Source organism: Coffea eugenioides, chromosome 5 (genome assembly GCF_003713205.1).
Source record: "Coffea eugenioides isolate CCC68of chromosome 5, Ceug_1.0, whole genome shotgun sequence".
Classification (NCBI taxonomy): Eukaryota; Viridiplantae; Streptophyta; class Magnoliopsida; order Gentianales; family Rubiaceae; genus Coffea; species Coffea eugenioides.
The window spans coordinates 46,281,966-46,299,211 of record NC_040039.1 but is presented as its reverse complement, the minus strand read 5'-3'; the positions used below and the strand labels follow the sequence as shown (position 1 = coordinate 46,299,211).

The 17,246-nt window shown below is 35.9% G+C and overlaps 1 protein-coding gene across 1 annotated transcript; it reads right to left on the bottom strand.

Moving 5' to 3' along the window:
- Positions 1-324: 324 nt before the first annotated feature.
- Positions 325-6,082, bottom strand: LOC113772407 (subtilisin-like protease SBT5.3). Its single transcript, XM_027317001.1, has 11 exons — positions 5,900-6,082; positions 5,669-5,778; positions 5,458-5,555; positions 5,191-5,355; positions 3,642-3,750; positions 2,459-2,993; positions 2,265-2,362; positions 1,907-2,152; positions 1,512-1,626; positions 1,183-1,396; positions 325-1,083 (listed from the first exon to the last, which is right to left on the bottom strand). The coding sequence occupies exons 1-11, from the start codon at positions 5,978-5,980 to the stop codon at positions 545-547; spliced, it is 2,310 nt and encodes a 769-aa protein (XP_027172802.1). The 5' UTR covers positions 5,981-6,082; the 3' UTR covers positions 325-544.
- Positions 6,083-17,246: the final 11,164 nt, after the last annotated feature.

Sequence of the window (17,246 nt, the reverse complement as noted above, 5' to 3'; positions counted from 1 at the left end):
TACAACATTTCGTTGCTTTTGCTGGCTGCAAGTGACAAAAATCTTTTGAGACTAGAGTTCTTGATACAAATATAGGGGTGTGTGGTTCCAACTCAAACACCTTTGAAAAGACAATCGAGAGTATTTGAGGAGCTTTTTCGAAGTTGTGGAACCAAGAGGAATGCTTGGGAATATGGTTTATTTTGTTGGATTTTCAGTTGAAATCCACTGCCAAAAACACTCAAATTTTGGTCGAATACTTGTGTGAAAATTGAGACACTGCCTCATCTATTATCTACAAAATAAGAACAAAGGAAAAGAAATTTAATTGCTTGGGTCTTCATATCCTCGTAAAATTGCAAATCACCATGACATTAGTAACAATTGAATGAAATCAAAGTCCTTACACATATGCCTCAAGCAAGAAACAGCAAAAAAATCAAGGGTCAGAAACGATCATCTAATTCTATCTCTTTGATTTTAAAGAAAAAAACTGTTCGAAAGTGGCGGATCAATCAAATGTAGGCTAAATGAATAAGAGTATCTTAAGAATTTGAGAAAATTTTTAGTATGATGCCTTAACTACAATGGGACTTCTTACAAAGTGTTTCCCATCAGACCATGCCAACCTCCCAAACACATAATCTCTGGCAGCACCTGGTTTCTTTAACTGCAGGGTAAGTTTGAAGCTTTTCTCTTCACCAATTCTTGCAAATGTAAGTGATTTTGGTTGAATATCGACCGAAACTCCAGGAGGGCTGACAATTTTGGCAGTGTAAGTTGCCGGAGCACCTACATTCTTCAGAGTTCTAGTCACTGTGATTGAACCACGAAGTTTTGGAACTGTGATTGAGGGGTAATTCAAATCTAGTAGACTAATTGGCTTGGGGCATTTCTTGGGGGCTTGGGTGAACAATGCAATCTGGCTTTCGTTGTAGCCTAGTGAACATAGAAAAGTCAGGTAATCATTGGCTGTTAGATCATAAACCAGTCCAGGATCCGCTGCACGGTTTGGCCGAATATGTCCTGCTCCATAGCTGAATGGTGAAGCCTTGACATAAGATGCATTTATTATTGGCTCAAAAGCATTATCCCTTGATCTTGCTGTAAGATAGAATTTGACGGCAATGTTAAAATGCATGTACTTGGAAAGTGCATGCTCTGAATGTATTGCATTGCAGTTTTAATTTGATGAGGTCTTACCACTTGTCATGATTGCAGACTGGATTGCGGCAGGACTCCAATCTGGATGAAGAGTTTTTAGGAGGCCAACAATGCCAGAAACATGAGGACATGACATTGAGGTGCCTGACTCTGAATTAAAGAGAACTCGACGCTTATCAAAACCTTCACTTGTTGGCCCTTGTGCTTCGGTGAAAGCAGCAATCACACTGACTCCTGGTGCCGTGATATCAGGCTGATGTTGCAGAAAGAAGAAACTTTGTTAAGTGAAGAACAAATGAGTTGCAAATCATATCACAGTTTCAAGAATCAGATGAACAAGAAAAAGCCATCCGAGTATCTAGAATAACCTTGAGAAGCTCTGGCGTAATAGAGTTAGGTCCCTTGGATGAAAATGCTGCCATAAATGGGGCAGGCTTCGTGCCCAATTCAGTTGTTGGATGTGTAATGTAAGCCTTTGGAGATCTGTAAGATACTAAAACATTCAGCAAAGTAAACAAAAAATGGAGAAACAAAGAATATGTGAACTACAAATATGATCCCAGCTTTCAGCCTTTTGAACAACATTATGTTCCTTCTGATTGAAGTAAAAAAGAAAAGGAAACAAAAAACCATCTTTATTTGGTTTAGAGTTCATTGTTACATTGGAATAGCTTATTTTCCTTATTTTAGTTGGTATTCTGTCCTTGGATTTCAACCAAACTAATATGGAGATTGTTTAGTTCCTGATTGGATGTCTTCTTACCTTGAAGAATAGACATAAGAGAATACAGCAAGTCCATCAGTGTAATTGATATGTGATGCAGGAAGAACATGAGGATCGGCAATAATTTCATTCCCAGAAAGTTCATCATTGGCGAGAACCATTCCCGCGGCACCAACTGCCGCAGCCTGCTGGCCCTTGTCAACCCTTGCATTATCTCCCCGCAGGCAGACCAAGATCTTCCCCTTTGCTTTACTAGGATCTAGTGTTCCAGCCTTACAAAGCTCACTGCAAGGACGCGTCAGATACCAAATATTGTAGTCACATTAGTTCTTTGAGGGAACTACAGCGCACATTGGGATTGCGAACAAGTTATTAAACATAGATATCCCATGCTTACGCGTCTTTATCTGATGCATGAGCAGCTTTAACAGATTTGGCAGCAACAATTGGAAAGAACTTCTTATCTGGCAATGCTTCTTGTGAAAGGCTTTCTCCCTACAGAGAAAAAAATTACAGGAATTGCATTGTACTACATAGGCCTAGAAAAAATTACCAATACTAGAAAATGGAAGTAAAGAAGAAAAAGCTCACACTGAAGCGCATATTGTTGCCAAGAACAACATAACTCGGAAAGTGTCGATCCATGGTGCTTGCGGCAACTGTGATCTGCCAGGGTGCAACATTGGAAACAGAAGCAGGAGTAGGTCCAGAATTGCCAGCTGAGCAGATCACTACAATACCATGCTTAACAGCATGAAAGGAGCCAATTGCAATGCTGTCATTGAAATAGGGAACAGGGTCTCCTCCAAGTGATACTGAAATCACATCAACACCATCGTGGATAGCCATATCAAAGCCAGCCAAAATATCTGCATCAAAGCACTCATTATTTGACACTGGAGGCCAGCAGACCTTGTAAGCTGCGACTCGAGCTCTTGGTGATCCACCTTTTGCTGTTCCATTTCCGTATCCAAATACATTTGCTCCAACTACAAAATTGCCACCAGCTGTTGATAAGGTATGGGATCCATGGCCTTCTCCATCTCGTGGTGAGTTGAAAGTGGAATTGAGCTTTCCTACTGCACTAGCATATCCTTTGTTGAAGTATCTTGCCCCAATGAGTTTCCTTCGGACATAACAGGTAACCGTGTTAATTAAAGCACATCAGTTTCTTATGCATTCTAGAAGTTTATCTTATGCTCAAGTAGGCTGATGCCTATGATATTCTCATTCTGTCACATGTTAGGGCAAAAAAGCCTTTCTGAAGTTGAAAATTTGAGTTTTTTTTTTTTTCAATCCCAAAACTCTACAGGTTCCTCGCACTTCTACAAATTCTAGGACAAAAACAAGAACAAGGAAACTTTAAATTGCATAAATCTGCACAGCAGTATGGACGCTAAATCTGGTTATCTGCTCTGTTAGTTGACATTGTGACTTCTGCCACTAAGCGGTAAAAGTTAAGGACACTTTCTTCAAGCCCCAATCTTAAATTGAAGCATAGCATTATTAAAACTGTTTCAGAAATTCAATAAGTTTCTCAAGGAATTTGAGAAAACCCATGATAGGAGTTATGTCCATATAGCTGCACTCCCCAAAAATCAAGGTAGAGATATATGCTATTCTCATCGACCTCCAATACTTGAATATTTCACAAGTATAATCAACCACCCATGACTATTAGTTGAACTTGTAAACCTTTTCATGCATATGCAGAATAACTGTAAACAGTGACAAGAAAAAGAAGAGCTGCAACAGATATAGACACAAATATTACCTATTGCAGTGAAATGTTTCATCTTCTCCATTTTGACAAGTTCCTTTCCACTTCACTGGAATCGGACCATACCCATCATCACTGAAGCTCTTTGATTCTGGCCATACACCTGGTTCAATCACATAAAGGGATCTAGTAAGAGTGGAGAAAACCAGAATAACACTAGGAGTTTAACACTAGGAGCCATCCGTCACCTGGCAAATGCAATTCTTGTAAGTTTTACACTAGGAGCCATCCTTCACCACTTCTCTTCAAATTTTTACGAAAATAAATTTCCAATTTGAATTCTGATTTGCCAGAATAACTTAAAAATTTTCATTAGCATTGGTTGGTATTTGAGTGGAGAATTTCCCAGCCAAACAACAGCACACAAATAGCCCAATCAGTTACGAAAATATGCTTATTGTTGCTATCTTGTTGGCCGTATGAAGATATTAGATAAACTTTATGGACTAAAATGCCCACATTTGCATCTTCATTTGTCCAAGGAACAATTTTCTACTAACAAATTTGAGGATGCTCGGATGGTTTTGTGCTGTAATATGATAATAACAGAATTCTTTCAAAGCAGGGTAACCATGGTCAGAAGTTTTCGTGCCACAGAGTGATAAATTGCATGCAACAAATTACTTCATTCCAAGCTACAACTTCACAGCTGGGAAGCTTCTGCTACTTCATTCCAAGATGCCATTGTCAAATATTGTGTTTTTTCTCTATGGTAATACGGCATACAATTGCATTGTCTAGGAGTTAGAATGCCACCAATTAAACTGTCAAAATACTATTTTGCAGTGAATGCAGAGTTACAACTTCGATGACTGTTTTGAATAGATACCAAATTTTTAAGTGGTATCGGTCCTACTTTCCTAAAAGAAGACAAAAGTATATTGCAAACATCATGCAGAGCCCCGGGTGCTGTAGGGGAAAGAAGAGACTGCAGCCACTGAAAATCAATCAAGTACATCAACACTTACAAATAAAAAAATCTTTCAAGCTAGGCAATTGGTCAACCAATGTTTAATAACGACTGCCTCAATTAGATAAACTTTTTGTCTTGTGCGAAAGTGGTTGGTCATGCCAGCACCCCAGCGAGATCTTGAAAAATCAATAAATCATTTACTATTGCTTATTTTTAGGACTCCTAAGTCCTAACCTTTTATGTTTGTCATTACAAATTACAACAGTTTTAAGTGTGACATAAAAAGGATTTATCTTAAATCATCAAGTCAATGATCCGGTTAAATCATCAAGTCAATGATCCGGATACAAGTTATCAATTGCCAACTTTCTTGCTTGCACTACATAAAAAAGCCAAAAAGAACTTCTATGCCTACTTGTAGGAGAATCAGTATATCAACAGTAAACTGAAGAGACTGAAGGAAAAGGCTGGATACTTTATACTGAATCTGCAAAATACTAACAGTTCTCCTAGATGAAATATGCAAAACTTACAATCTGCAGTTAACTGAATCGCAATGCTGAATTGATCAACATTGCTTTACTCCAAAAAGAATGCCAAATAAGTAGGATTGGACCTAGCCAAACTCACCAGTGTCAAGATTGCCAATAATGGTGCCTTCACCAAATCTTGCCCTCTTCCATAGTGAACTGGGATGAATTTTGCCATCATGCTCAAGCCCCAGAAATTCCCACGACCTGGTGGTGTGTAATTTCTTTCCTTTATTCAGGAACACTGATATAACTTCTGGATGTTCTGTACTCAAAGAGGAAAATATGATGTCAACGGTTACGAACACGAACTAAAGATAAAACAGCCCAGAGAAATTGAGAAGAACCACTAATCCAAATTGCTTACTAGATATCTCAGCAGCTTCTGCATCATCAAGTATTGCAGCAAAACCATTAATATGTCTCGTGTAGGAGTAGAAAATTGCCTCTTGCGCCTTCTCTTTACTGTTATTGTTTGAAGTCCAAGCATGAAAAGTATATTAGTCACTGAATCTCGAGCAAAAACAAGAAAAAGCAGAGGATTTGGAATATGTACATGCATATAGATTTCGTTATACCTCCCCAAAAATGATCCAAGAAACGAATAATGGGAATCTGTTACTCTATCACAGTCGATGGATGAGACTTCTGGTCTGCGAGAATGAGCTCCCAAGTACACCACATAAGACTAAGTACACATGAAAAACAAAACAAAAACCATGTTACTTCGACTGAAAAAGAAAAAACAAGGCACTGATAGTATAGTAATTGAATTATTGAAGAAGGCTGTCAAGTAATTATATGCTGACCTTTTTGATAGCAAAAGTGGGACTAAGAAGCAATGATAAAAGAAGTGAGATGAAGTAAATGGTTGAAGCACTAGCTCTCATTGTGCCTCCCTTTGATGTTGCTCCCTTTGTTTGGCGCCCCTTTACTTCCTCTTCTTTCTCCTTTGCACTTCCTATGTAGCCCCAGTCTATTTAAAGTGTTCTGTTTTGCTTTGCTTTGCTGCTGGCATTGGTTTTTTTTTTTTTTTTTTTTATGTTTCTTTTATATCAAGAGAGAGATAAAGTAGGAGGAGACAACCGTTATCATTTGGAATAATACTCTTCTGCTAACTCGGAATAAGGTGTGATTTAAAAGTCTTTTGCTTAAAGAAACTCTACATCTTGAAGGGCTCCTATAGAATTTCACCGTATAAGAACTTGTATTGTTGTAGTATTACACATTGACTCGAATTTTGTGGCTGTTATTTCGTTTGGTTCGAAAGGCTCCAAATCCTACAAGTTAGCAGAAAAATAAAAAAGAAAGAAGAAATTCGGTGCATTAAGGATTCGCATAGATACATGCATCCACTGAATTGCCATTGAAGCTGTAAATAATTTGCATGAAAGAAACTTTCCAATTGGCATGTACATGTGTTTAACTTATCCTTTTATGGTATCTAAATCATGATGTGATTGATACTCTTGAAATTAGATTACAATTGCAAAATTTTAATCTTGCATTCATCAATCACAGTTGGAGATTTGATTGCAAGCATCTCCTTGGAGATCTCGTCTCAATTCTCATCTCTCAGGATGGTTATCTCAGTCTAACAAACCTCCCAAACTAGATAATCTTTGTTATTTGCTAGATCTATTACCTCTAGTGATCTTTAGATAATGTAGTGATTTTTCAGATAATGTAGCGATATTTTAGATTAGTTGTATCTGTGATATATGTTCAATGATTTTATAGATTAGTTGTATGTACGATAATGTTCAATGTATTTTCTGCCATTAAATCCCGTGATTTCTTAGATTAGTTGTATCTGCGATAATGTTCAATGTATTTTCCGTCATTAAATCTAGTAATTATTTAGATTAGTTGTATCCGTGATATTTTCACTATATTTTCTGTCGTTGACGCAGATTTCATGGAATGAAATATTTTATCTTATCCAAAAAAAAATTACTAGCCATGGTGGATGGTGATGACCAAACCCGTGGTCCAACATTGCTAGTGGCGTCACCAGCAAAACTGGGCCAAACCTACAATTGACATGGTCCCTTTGCTCAATATGAAGCAAGAAATTAGTTTCACTCACTCATTGTATGTAATAATTGGCAGGACGCATAATTCATCTTTTGAACTAAGAAAAAAAAAAAAATTTAACCACGAAGTGTAATGGTTCTTGCTGAAAGGGCATTGTGACTTGACCCTCATGCATGAACTATATAACACAGTGTAACTTTCTAAAATTTCTTGTATTATTAACTGTATGATGGTTCCAAAATCATCAAAAAAGATATACTAAAGTTTAATAAGATAATCGAAACAACTTTATCCGCTCTTTGGGAAATGTTATTTGCACTCCATATTTTGTTCTTTGCAATCCCATCATTTGTTATACAATATAATCTAATAAATGAAAACTATATAATAAAAATGATAATGAGAGTGCAAATAACAAAAAGGGGAGTATAAATAATATTTCCCTTTTTTTTCCCACAACTGCTACCCGGCCACTTATACTTCTCCACCACTTATCCACAAAGAAGTTCTCTATTATCTTTGACTTCTTCTCATAATTTCTGATTTCTTTCTTCTTTCAAATTTTTTCTTTCATTTTCTTACCATCAAAACAATTAATTGCACGATATCGGGTGTGCATTAGCATTACACAATAGTAAGCCTATAACTTATGAAGATAATCACAAAACTTCTTTACGACTTTCTGGACAGATGAACGGCAAGAATATTGGCCGAAAGGCCTTATCAATTTTGTACAGCTAATTTTGCTCTAGATGTGGAGAAATGCCAACGGTGCTGGTCTTTGACCAAAAGGAATCAGACTGAGTTTTAAGGAAAATGGCATTTTCTTTCTTCATAAACAAAAGGGGGGGAAAATGGCGATATAAATAGTTGAGAGTTAACCAAGATGCAGGTCAGGAATTCAAATTTCTGCGAGTTAACCAAGGTGCAGGTCCAACTGCAGTTCAGGAGTTCAAATCTCTGCACTTGCCGAAGGCTTGCAGTAATACATTGATTTGGTCTAGACGTGAAATCTTCCCCCTTTACTTTAACTCTAAAAAAGAAAAAGAAAAAACCTTGATTCAATTGGCCTCTTCCCTAATGCAGGATAGAGTTAAAACAAAAGTTGGCGATTAAAAAAAACAAAAAAAGAGTTGACAGTTGAGATATGCATGAGACCTTTTAGGACCCTTGATCTTTTGTTATTGTGCCTTGATCGGATAGAAGTTGAAAAAGTGCAGGCAGCAACAGGAAATGGGAATATGGGATAGAGAGACCTTTGAAGATTCCTTCGCAATTCAATTCGGCTAACCTCTAATTGAATTTTGAATCCGATTTAGAATCTTCCATAACTTAGTCATCATCTCATCTCATATCATTCATTGACATTTGACTGATAAATGCGGTTTTTTTTGCTTGTATGAATTTATGAAATGAATTTTCTGCGTTTTTAACATCTAAATAAATTATAGAGGCCTTTATATCTTTTTTCTATTTTTAAATTTTATGGTTTGAATTTTTTCCTTATTTTTTCTTCTTTGCGAATATTCATGTGGAGGATCTCGAATTCGAGAACATGAGCTTTACATCGATTCTCCCCCAACATTAAGTCCCCAATTTTTAGGGGAAAAAAAGGAATATATATATATATAAAGGTTCATGTTTTGTTTCCACCAATTGAATTGAAGGGATTTTTGACCAAATCCAAAGTGTCTTATCATCAATAGCATCGTCAGTCGCAATGTATGAAATTAGGATCCCATCTCTAGAAGTTCTGAAAGCATTCATCAAGACGCGCATTTCTTGGGCAATATAAAATTGAAGGACAATGACCAATGACCATAAACTATACTTATTAATGTTCTAACTGCAAATGCGCGAGGCCAAAGTGCCTTTGTTGAATCAGTCGTCCAATTAATAGAGAGTTAGTTATTTATAAACCTGATAAATCGAACAAGGGCTAGAAAAAGAAAAGGAAAGAAGAGAATTTATTTACAGTCACCAATATGGGGGGAGAAAAAGAAGAATCTAAGTATCATTTTTTATGAACTGCAAAATTTGCAAGCTCCCAATGAACTTGCAACTATTCAGGTTGAAAGCCATTAAAAGATTCTTGAGCATGTACCTCGAGTGCAGGAGAGATTTGACTTCTGTTCGATCAAAAAACGGCTAGTGAGATCCATCTTCTGTCTACATTTGTGTGGTGTTGTCAACTCCAATTGCAAGTTTTGGTTTTCAGTTTTGATATATGGAACTAGCATATGATTGGACCACAAACTTGCCATCAGACGCTGCGAAATTTGAGACCATGAATTGGTTTTCTTACGCCAACAATTCAAGAAAACGATGAACTGGAGGAAATCAATCAATGTGAGAGTTGAAAAAGCAGAAAATCTGTCTAATAATCATCAACGGCTACAAAGAAGGCACATGCAGATGCACAATGCACACATGCAAAGACGCCTTAGATCTTGCAGCTCATTAAAGATGTAGATTTTTAAGAGTCACTAATCAATAGTATATAACTCCATTAGTTCAGTTCCATAGGCAACATTTCTAGGTGAAGCTTGGAATTTGGAAGGTGGTAGGAACCATACTTGCTATCCCAAGTTGTTCTTGTTTCTCTATCCTTTTGGTCTGCTGTGTCCACAATTTGTCTCATTTTTGTTTTGATATGCACAATCTTCATCACAATTGCTTCCTTGTAGTACATTTTTTATATTCACGTTAGAAAATCAGCACATCCTAGAAAAATAAAATCGTGAAAACTCGAATGATCAATTGACATTTGATGCACCAAATGAATGGTATGTTCTCATTTTTGTTTCCCACCATTCAATTTATATTTAGAATTTTTTTTCAGCCTATCAAGTGATCTTGGACCAAGAATCAAAGGTTTTGGATTCAATTATAACATTATGTGAGTTTCACTAACTATATGCCAATATTTAGCTTACCATTTTTTTTTTTTTTAAAAAAAAAGTTCACTCTAGCGGGGGGTGGAATTTAAGAAGTGGGGAGGAGGAATTTGCACCCAAAAGCTCTAACTCTGCAACTTTCAATATTAACCACTAGGTTAAAGCCTCCTTGGCATTGAACTTACTTTGTGTGTATTAGTTGTATTATTAAATACTAGTGCTAAAGACACGGGTGATGTGTGTGTAATTCAGATTTTTTTTTTGCCAATTAATTTTATATACAATTTTCATTAATAAAGAAAATTGTGATATTTTAACCTTTTCACCCATCAAATGATGGTTTTAATAGTTACAACGCTTAGACAGTTAGAGGCCGTCATTTTGCCACGATATGTTTAGATTAATTATGGTTAAAAACAGTTCCATGTAGTTATTTTAGCAATTTGTGTTTAATTAGTAAAGTAATAAGTAATTTTAATGAGTGCAAAATTGAAAGTGTATAAAGTGACAAAAATATATTTACTCGATTAATAGTTATTGAATTTTAAGAAAACAAAAAAGAACTAAAACATGATGTTTATGTAGGAGAAATAGCAATATAATAAAAAATGAGACAGAGAGTGGCACAGAGTGTGGGACAGAAGATCCGTTGCGGCTAGGGCTGCAAACGAGCCGAGCCGAGTCGAGTTTTGAGCTAATCGAGCCGAGCCTCGACTAAATTTTACCAAGCTCGAGCTCGAGCTCGAGCTCGACGAGCCGGCAAATTTCGAGCTCGAGCTCGACTCGAATCAAGTCGAGCCGAACTCGAGCTCGAAAAAAAAATAAAAAATAATTATTTTATTTTAAAAAAATAAATAAAATAATATTTTTTTCTTAATAAATAATAAAATATTAAGGATATATACGTAATTTTACTATAAAAATAAAAAATAAAAAAATAAATATATAATATACGTAATTTTATTATTAAATAAAAATAAAAATAAAAAATATATATATATACCCAAGCTCGCGAGCCGGCTCGCGAGCTAACGAGCTTAATATTCTGAGCTCGAGCTCGAGCTCGAGTTTGACTCGAGCCGGCTCGAGCTCGACTCGAGCTCGATTAATAACGAGCTTGACTCGAGCCGCTCGCGAGCGGCTCGATTCGTTTGCAGCCCTAGTTGCGGCAAACCGGCCATTTTATCAATAACACTTCTAGGTGCGTAAAAATTGGAAGGCAATTTTTAATTTTGTCACACCTCCAAAAAGATGTCAATTTATACATTACGGTCAAAATTATCTATTGTGAATTCTCTAAATAAAATCACACCTGAAAGTCTTACAACGTTGTACAAAAACTAACGTAAACGCTGACATACTAAATTCTAGAATTTGATTTCCTCACTTGCATACTCTGAGAATTTTCAATTCTTTTAATGTATGCGGCCATTGATAGCTCTTTTGACCCTTTAAGTTCTTGTTTCCCCCCTATGAAGAGTACAGCTTTTACGGAAGAAATAAAAAGGAGGTAAAATCTGCATCCAACCACTAATACGTTGAGTAGAGAGCAGACCACCAATTCCCAATAATTGTTTGATTTCTCTTTTCCTCTAGAACAACCATTGCTTTCAGAATTTGTCAAAAACAAACTCAAAAAAAGTCGTGAATATGAAATTCGCGTCTTGGACACGTAAATTAAGACAAAAAGATCGCAGAAGGAAGCATTTGGATTCAAATGAGGTAATCATAAGCTAATTTAAGCATATTACTGTCAACGTTTGTTTGGATTGAGCATTATTTCCTCAATTTTATTTGTTTACATCATCATTATAATTTTCAATACACCTTTTAATCTTCCCAATTACCTTTTTATTTCACATACATCACATCACAAAGAGTGCTACAGTAGAAATATCCCAAATAACTTACAATCCAAACAAACCAAACTTTTAAATTGTCAACTTTACTATGTGACTTGAAATGCCAATTTTTTTTTTGGACCGGCGTAAGACTACAAACAAGTCGAGTAGTTGAGATTCGGTCTAATTGAGAATGGAGTATTTTTGAAATCAAGTTCGAGTTCGAACTCGACTTGATCAGCTCAAACTTGGTGTTGATTGAGCTTAAGTTGAGTTTTGATTCGAATTACTCGCAAGCGGCCTGACTCGTATACAGCTCTAGAAGGGAGTTTTAGCTATTAAGTTACTTATAAAATTCCACAAAGATAAGGTTATTCTAACTTGAGTTCAATGTCCCCATTTACAAGGTTGTCATTCTATCTAGTGAAAATGCACAATTTTTTTTTTTTTTAAGTTCTTTCAATTAAATGAACTACTAGAATTTGGGATACGACCCTCTTAACCAAGGATATGACCCTCTTCTTCTTTTTTTTTTTTTATTTAAATGATCAATAATGATTTCCCATTTATCTCCTTAGTGATTTTAACCTGTGACCTGTTAGTTGTAAGTGAAACATACCAATTCAATTAGGTTGCGCTTCGATGTTGTCAGATATGGCCCTTATCATTATTCATCACTACCTTCTCTGCTCGGGAGAGAGGCAAAGATTTGAAGAGTTTGCTAGCCTGGTTGCCTCCCAATTCTACAGTCATTACCTCCCGATTGATCCTTTTTCTTGGCTTCTTTGTTTATTTTGAGTGCATGAGCTCACATATATATATATATATATATATATATATGTATGGGTCTCGAGCATATTTTGAAGTCCCGAGTTCCAACCTTGCACTTAATTATTCTCTCATGTGTGGTCACGTCAACCATGTTATTTTGAGCCTCTTATGCGTTGATGACCATCCACAGCCGCTGGATCTGACAGTTCACGGCCAAGATTTTGTTTAAAAAAATTATACGGTTTAGATCTCATATTGTATCTCGTTGTTAACAATATATGTGAGATTCACAAAATTTTGTTTAAAAATTACACATTGTTGAAAGTAAGTTACCCCATATGTAAACAGAGTTACGTCGTGTGTAAAATGCACATAACCTTCAGGTGCAACCGTTCCCACCCCTGGTCCACACGGCTTCACTTGGAATGATGCAAGGGATCATTTGAGCAGATGAATGTGACAGCGCACTGATGAATATTTCTGCAATTTCTGCATATTCTTCCTCCACTCCACTTTGGCAGCATTTGGCATGGGATGGCATGTCACATTTTCTTTTTACCTTACTGAGCTTCTGAGATGGACTCAGATGCCTTTTACCCCCAAAAAAAGAAAGAAAAAACAAAAAGCGAGTGTAAAAAGTTTCAACTTTAAAGAATGTCAACCCTAATAGTTATGTTGGGTAAGTGCTTGCAGTTCCGCATGCCTTAGATCCCCTTTTATAATTTTGCTTTGCTTTAACGTTTTCTGAGAAATGGTCCTTATAGTGAATGTTCTTGAGGAGGTTTATCTTCAAGCTTTATCTATTGGTCAACATCGTTTTTCTGCTTTTCCTTTCACAAGGGACCATTTTGCAATTTGCAATCGACTGTGGAAACAAATACTCCTATATCAATTCTTTTTTTTTTTTTCAGTAGAAAGAGATTTCAAATCTTATGAGAAGATAAAAAAAAAGTAGGAGAATTCAGAAATCAAACCAAAAACTTCGCAGTCACGTGCCTAATATTCTTGCCAACTTAGCTCGTGAGTTGTGGGGATTATAAATGCGTCCAATTATGTTTACACAGTGGAATTTAGCTTAATAGACTGTAGAATGCCCAGTTCCCAAAATGGTATTGGGCACCAAGTCCACTCCATGCCAAAACTCCTAAATATTATAGTGATTTCTTTGTGTTTTTAATACTACTACTAGATTGGAAAGGAATACATCAAACTTTTTCTTTTTTAATGAGCCCACATTTTATAGACATGGTCTTATCACATTCTTTTTTTTTTTTTTGTCAACAACGATACATTTGTATAACCTACTCTATCTTAATCTAAGGGGGAGGAGGAGCCTAAGGAGGCTGTGATAGGGACTAGTGGGTATACAGATCCAACTAGACCAAGAGAGTGCTATGACACAACCCTTAGATTTTTTTCGTTGCAAGTAAAGTTTAAACCCTCACCTATAGTCCAAGGAGGGACTTAATCCCCTCCCTGGTGGCCACTGAGCCGTTGGCCCAGTGGTTGGTCTTATCACATTCATAATTGGTCATAATTGGTATAGGTCCACCCACCTTGCTAAAAGAATAAGACATGGACTTTGGGGCTTCCTGAGTTCCGGGCCTAATATTGCACGGCAGCTGTTTGTTTTCCTGCCCTCCTTTAGCAAGTCAAACAACCAAATCGAACGGGAAAAATTTTCAGCACCAAATCAATTCAGTGATTTCTTGCCAATTTCTACTGAGCAACCAAAATGAAACTGAGATTTTCTACATTTATTCTATACCTTTGATGTCCCCATTCAATGTCCTTTGATTCTGTGAACATTTTCATGCATCGAATCAGAAGAAGATTTTTATTCCCAGATAAAGAAATTACTGATGTAAGAATTGTCTTCTGCATAGAAATTTGAGGAATGTGTGGTTTTATAGAAGTCCATTATGTATACAAAAGTCAGTAATAATGCTTCCACACTAACCAAAAAAAAAAAAAAGGGAAAAACAAAGCATTATGTCAAATTCCATTTAGGAGAAGATCAAGGAAATTTGTAAGTTCCATTTAGGTCATTGACAGAGTAATATTATTCCTTGAAGAATTGATGGTTCTGTTTTATTCATGTCGTACATCCTAAAGGAAAAAAAAATGGCATACATCTTTATGATTTTATCGGAATGGGATACGCCTTAGCTTGTCTGTTTCTCTTTTGAAGAATTTGAACGTAGGAGAAGAGGTGTATTTCCTTATCAATCATTATCTTCGTTTTGTTTGGGATGTTTTAGGGTTATTCGTTAAAGATTATTCTAATAGGTGTCCAGTAAGTACTCGTCAGCATACATAAATACTTTTCATGTGAAAGTATATAATCACAAATGCAATTGTTACACCCTTCGCATTTAAAATACTCATCCAAATTAACTACACTTTAAAAAAAAAAAAAAAAATTAACACTTAGACCTCCTGAAACGAGTGCCAAATGGACATTCTTCATCCAAAACATTTTTCAAAAAAGAAATAATTTGTATAAATTAGAATCCCTGGCATACTTAGGCCCTGTCTAATAAACCAATTCTGCACTTAATTTTAATAGGTTCAGATTTTAACATTTTCAGACACGCGTTTGATAGTTAAAAATAGAACATCTAAATTAACTAAGAGCCACTGAATTTTTTAGACAAAATTTATTTGAAAAAATAGATGATAAGCTATTCACTTATTATCACTTAATGTGATGTATACTCAAATGTATCACATTTAATACTTAACAATTCGGTAACATAATGAATTCAAATTTTAAATTCCAGCTTTTAGACTTCACCTTTATCAAACACACTTTTCCATTGATAGAAGAGTTCTACATGAACGAATGATTCGGGAAGTGTTCTCAATTAAAATTTGATTTCTCCGAAGAAATAGTAATACTACTGTGTACGACTTCGTTTGACATTTGACTTGATAAGTCCTTCACGTAATAGTTTGTGTTGAAATTTCCTTCCTGTCAAGCATTTTTCTCAACTCTCAAGTGCCGAAAATAACTAATCCCGAACATTGATTGACCATTGATTGACCAATAGTTTGACAAAGATGTTTACTTTCTGCACGGGGGGGTAAGACAATCTCGATTATCTATCACCTTGTTGAACACGAAATTTAACAATTGAAATGTATCAACTCTAATCTTGTCTCGATTGCCAACAAATGAATATTGATACTTCAACACCACAATTCCTTCAAAATTTTGTTTCTTGAATTACATCTTAGTAATGAGTTTTACCAAAATCAACTAATTCCTCTTGTAAATTCCTTTTTTGTAACAAGATATACTTTCAATTCCAATGAAATCTGCACTAACGACAGAAAATATATTGAATCCGTCACAGATGCTATAAATTCGCACTAATTTCTCATGTTATCAATTGAATCACAACAAAAACAAAGAACAGAATCACTAATTATGACCAAATTAATTTTGTTGTGATGGGGTTCCAATAAAGGGATACAACCGTACAAGCTAAACTCTAGAACCTCTACCAATTCAAAAAAAAACTTGTACATGATTTGATTATAGAATCCTTCAATTTGCAATCAAATATCGTCCAACATTGGATTTTTGGATGAATCTGTGAATGATCACAAAAGCAAGTAATTTGATCTTGCAGATCTCCAACTCACGAACGCTTCGTCAACCCCTAAGATGGATCAAGTCTAAACCTATCGAAACAAAATTACTCTATTGAGATCAACTCAATAATAGTGTATTATTTGCTGAATGAATATGAGTTAATCCGTCAAGATCTCTTTCCACATCAAGGGTGTTTTTGTCTCATGCAGCGGCTCTGGCCCTGTCTACATCAGCCAGTCAAATGCTTTTCTTAATGGGATTATGGTAAACAACTCCACATAATTAAACTTCTTTGGCTCTATCTCAGAAGAATGCGGAAAAAAGAATAGCCAGAAAAACAAAAAAAAAAAAAAAATCTTTGGATCCAATAGGCCGTAACAACTGAAATCAAATTTTTGAATTTTTTTGCTCTTCGACTGGCTTCAAAATAGGGGGACTAGTGTTTTGTAGGCAATTTAAGATTAAACGATAACAAGTATGCAAAATTAACCCTTTTCATTATTGACTCTTTAAAATGAAGGAATAACTGAGTGTGCAAAATCAGGCTTTTTCAATAATTTAATCGCAACGAAGGTGATAGGGCAAATGGCCATTTGCAATGAGAGGGAAAGCCAGCCAAAGTTGTTAAATTCGCATACAAAACAACCTAAATTTGTTCTTTGGTCCTATCACCCACCCTACAGGTGAGGCTATAGAAAATGTGTTTGCATTTGTGAAAAGCCTTTGCCGCCTGCCCCCAAGAGCTGTCCATCCAAACTTGTGCTTGGATCTTCTCTTGTCCTTCCTCTTCAAAACTAGTTTAAATAGCAATCCCTGTACGCATTCGACTTCCATCCTCTCAAAAATTCAGATTTCGAGTATGTTTGAGATAGATAGGGAGAGCAGTAATGAATCTTTGAAAATAGAACATAAGTAAGAAGGATGGAGGAGGAGGGTTTTCTAGTTTGCTTCTTCATTTGATGCTGCATTCTTTGCCACTCTAGGATCGCTGGTAAGTGGACATCTGTTT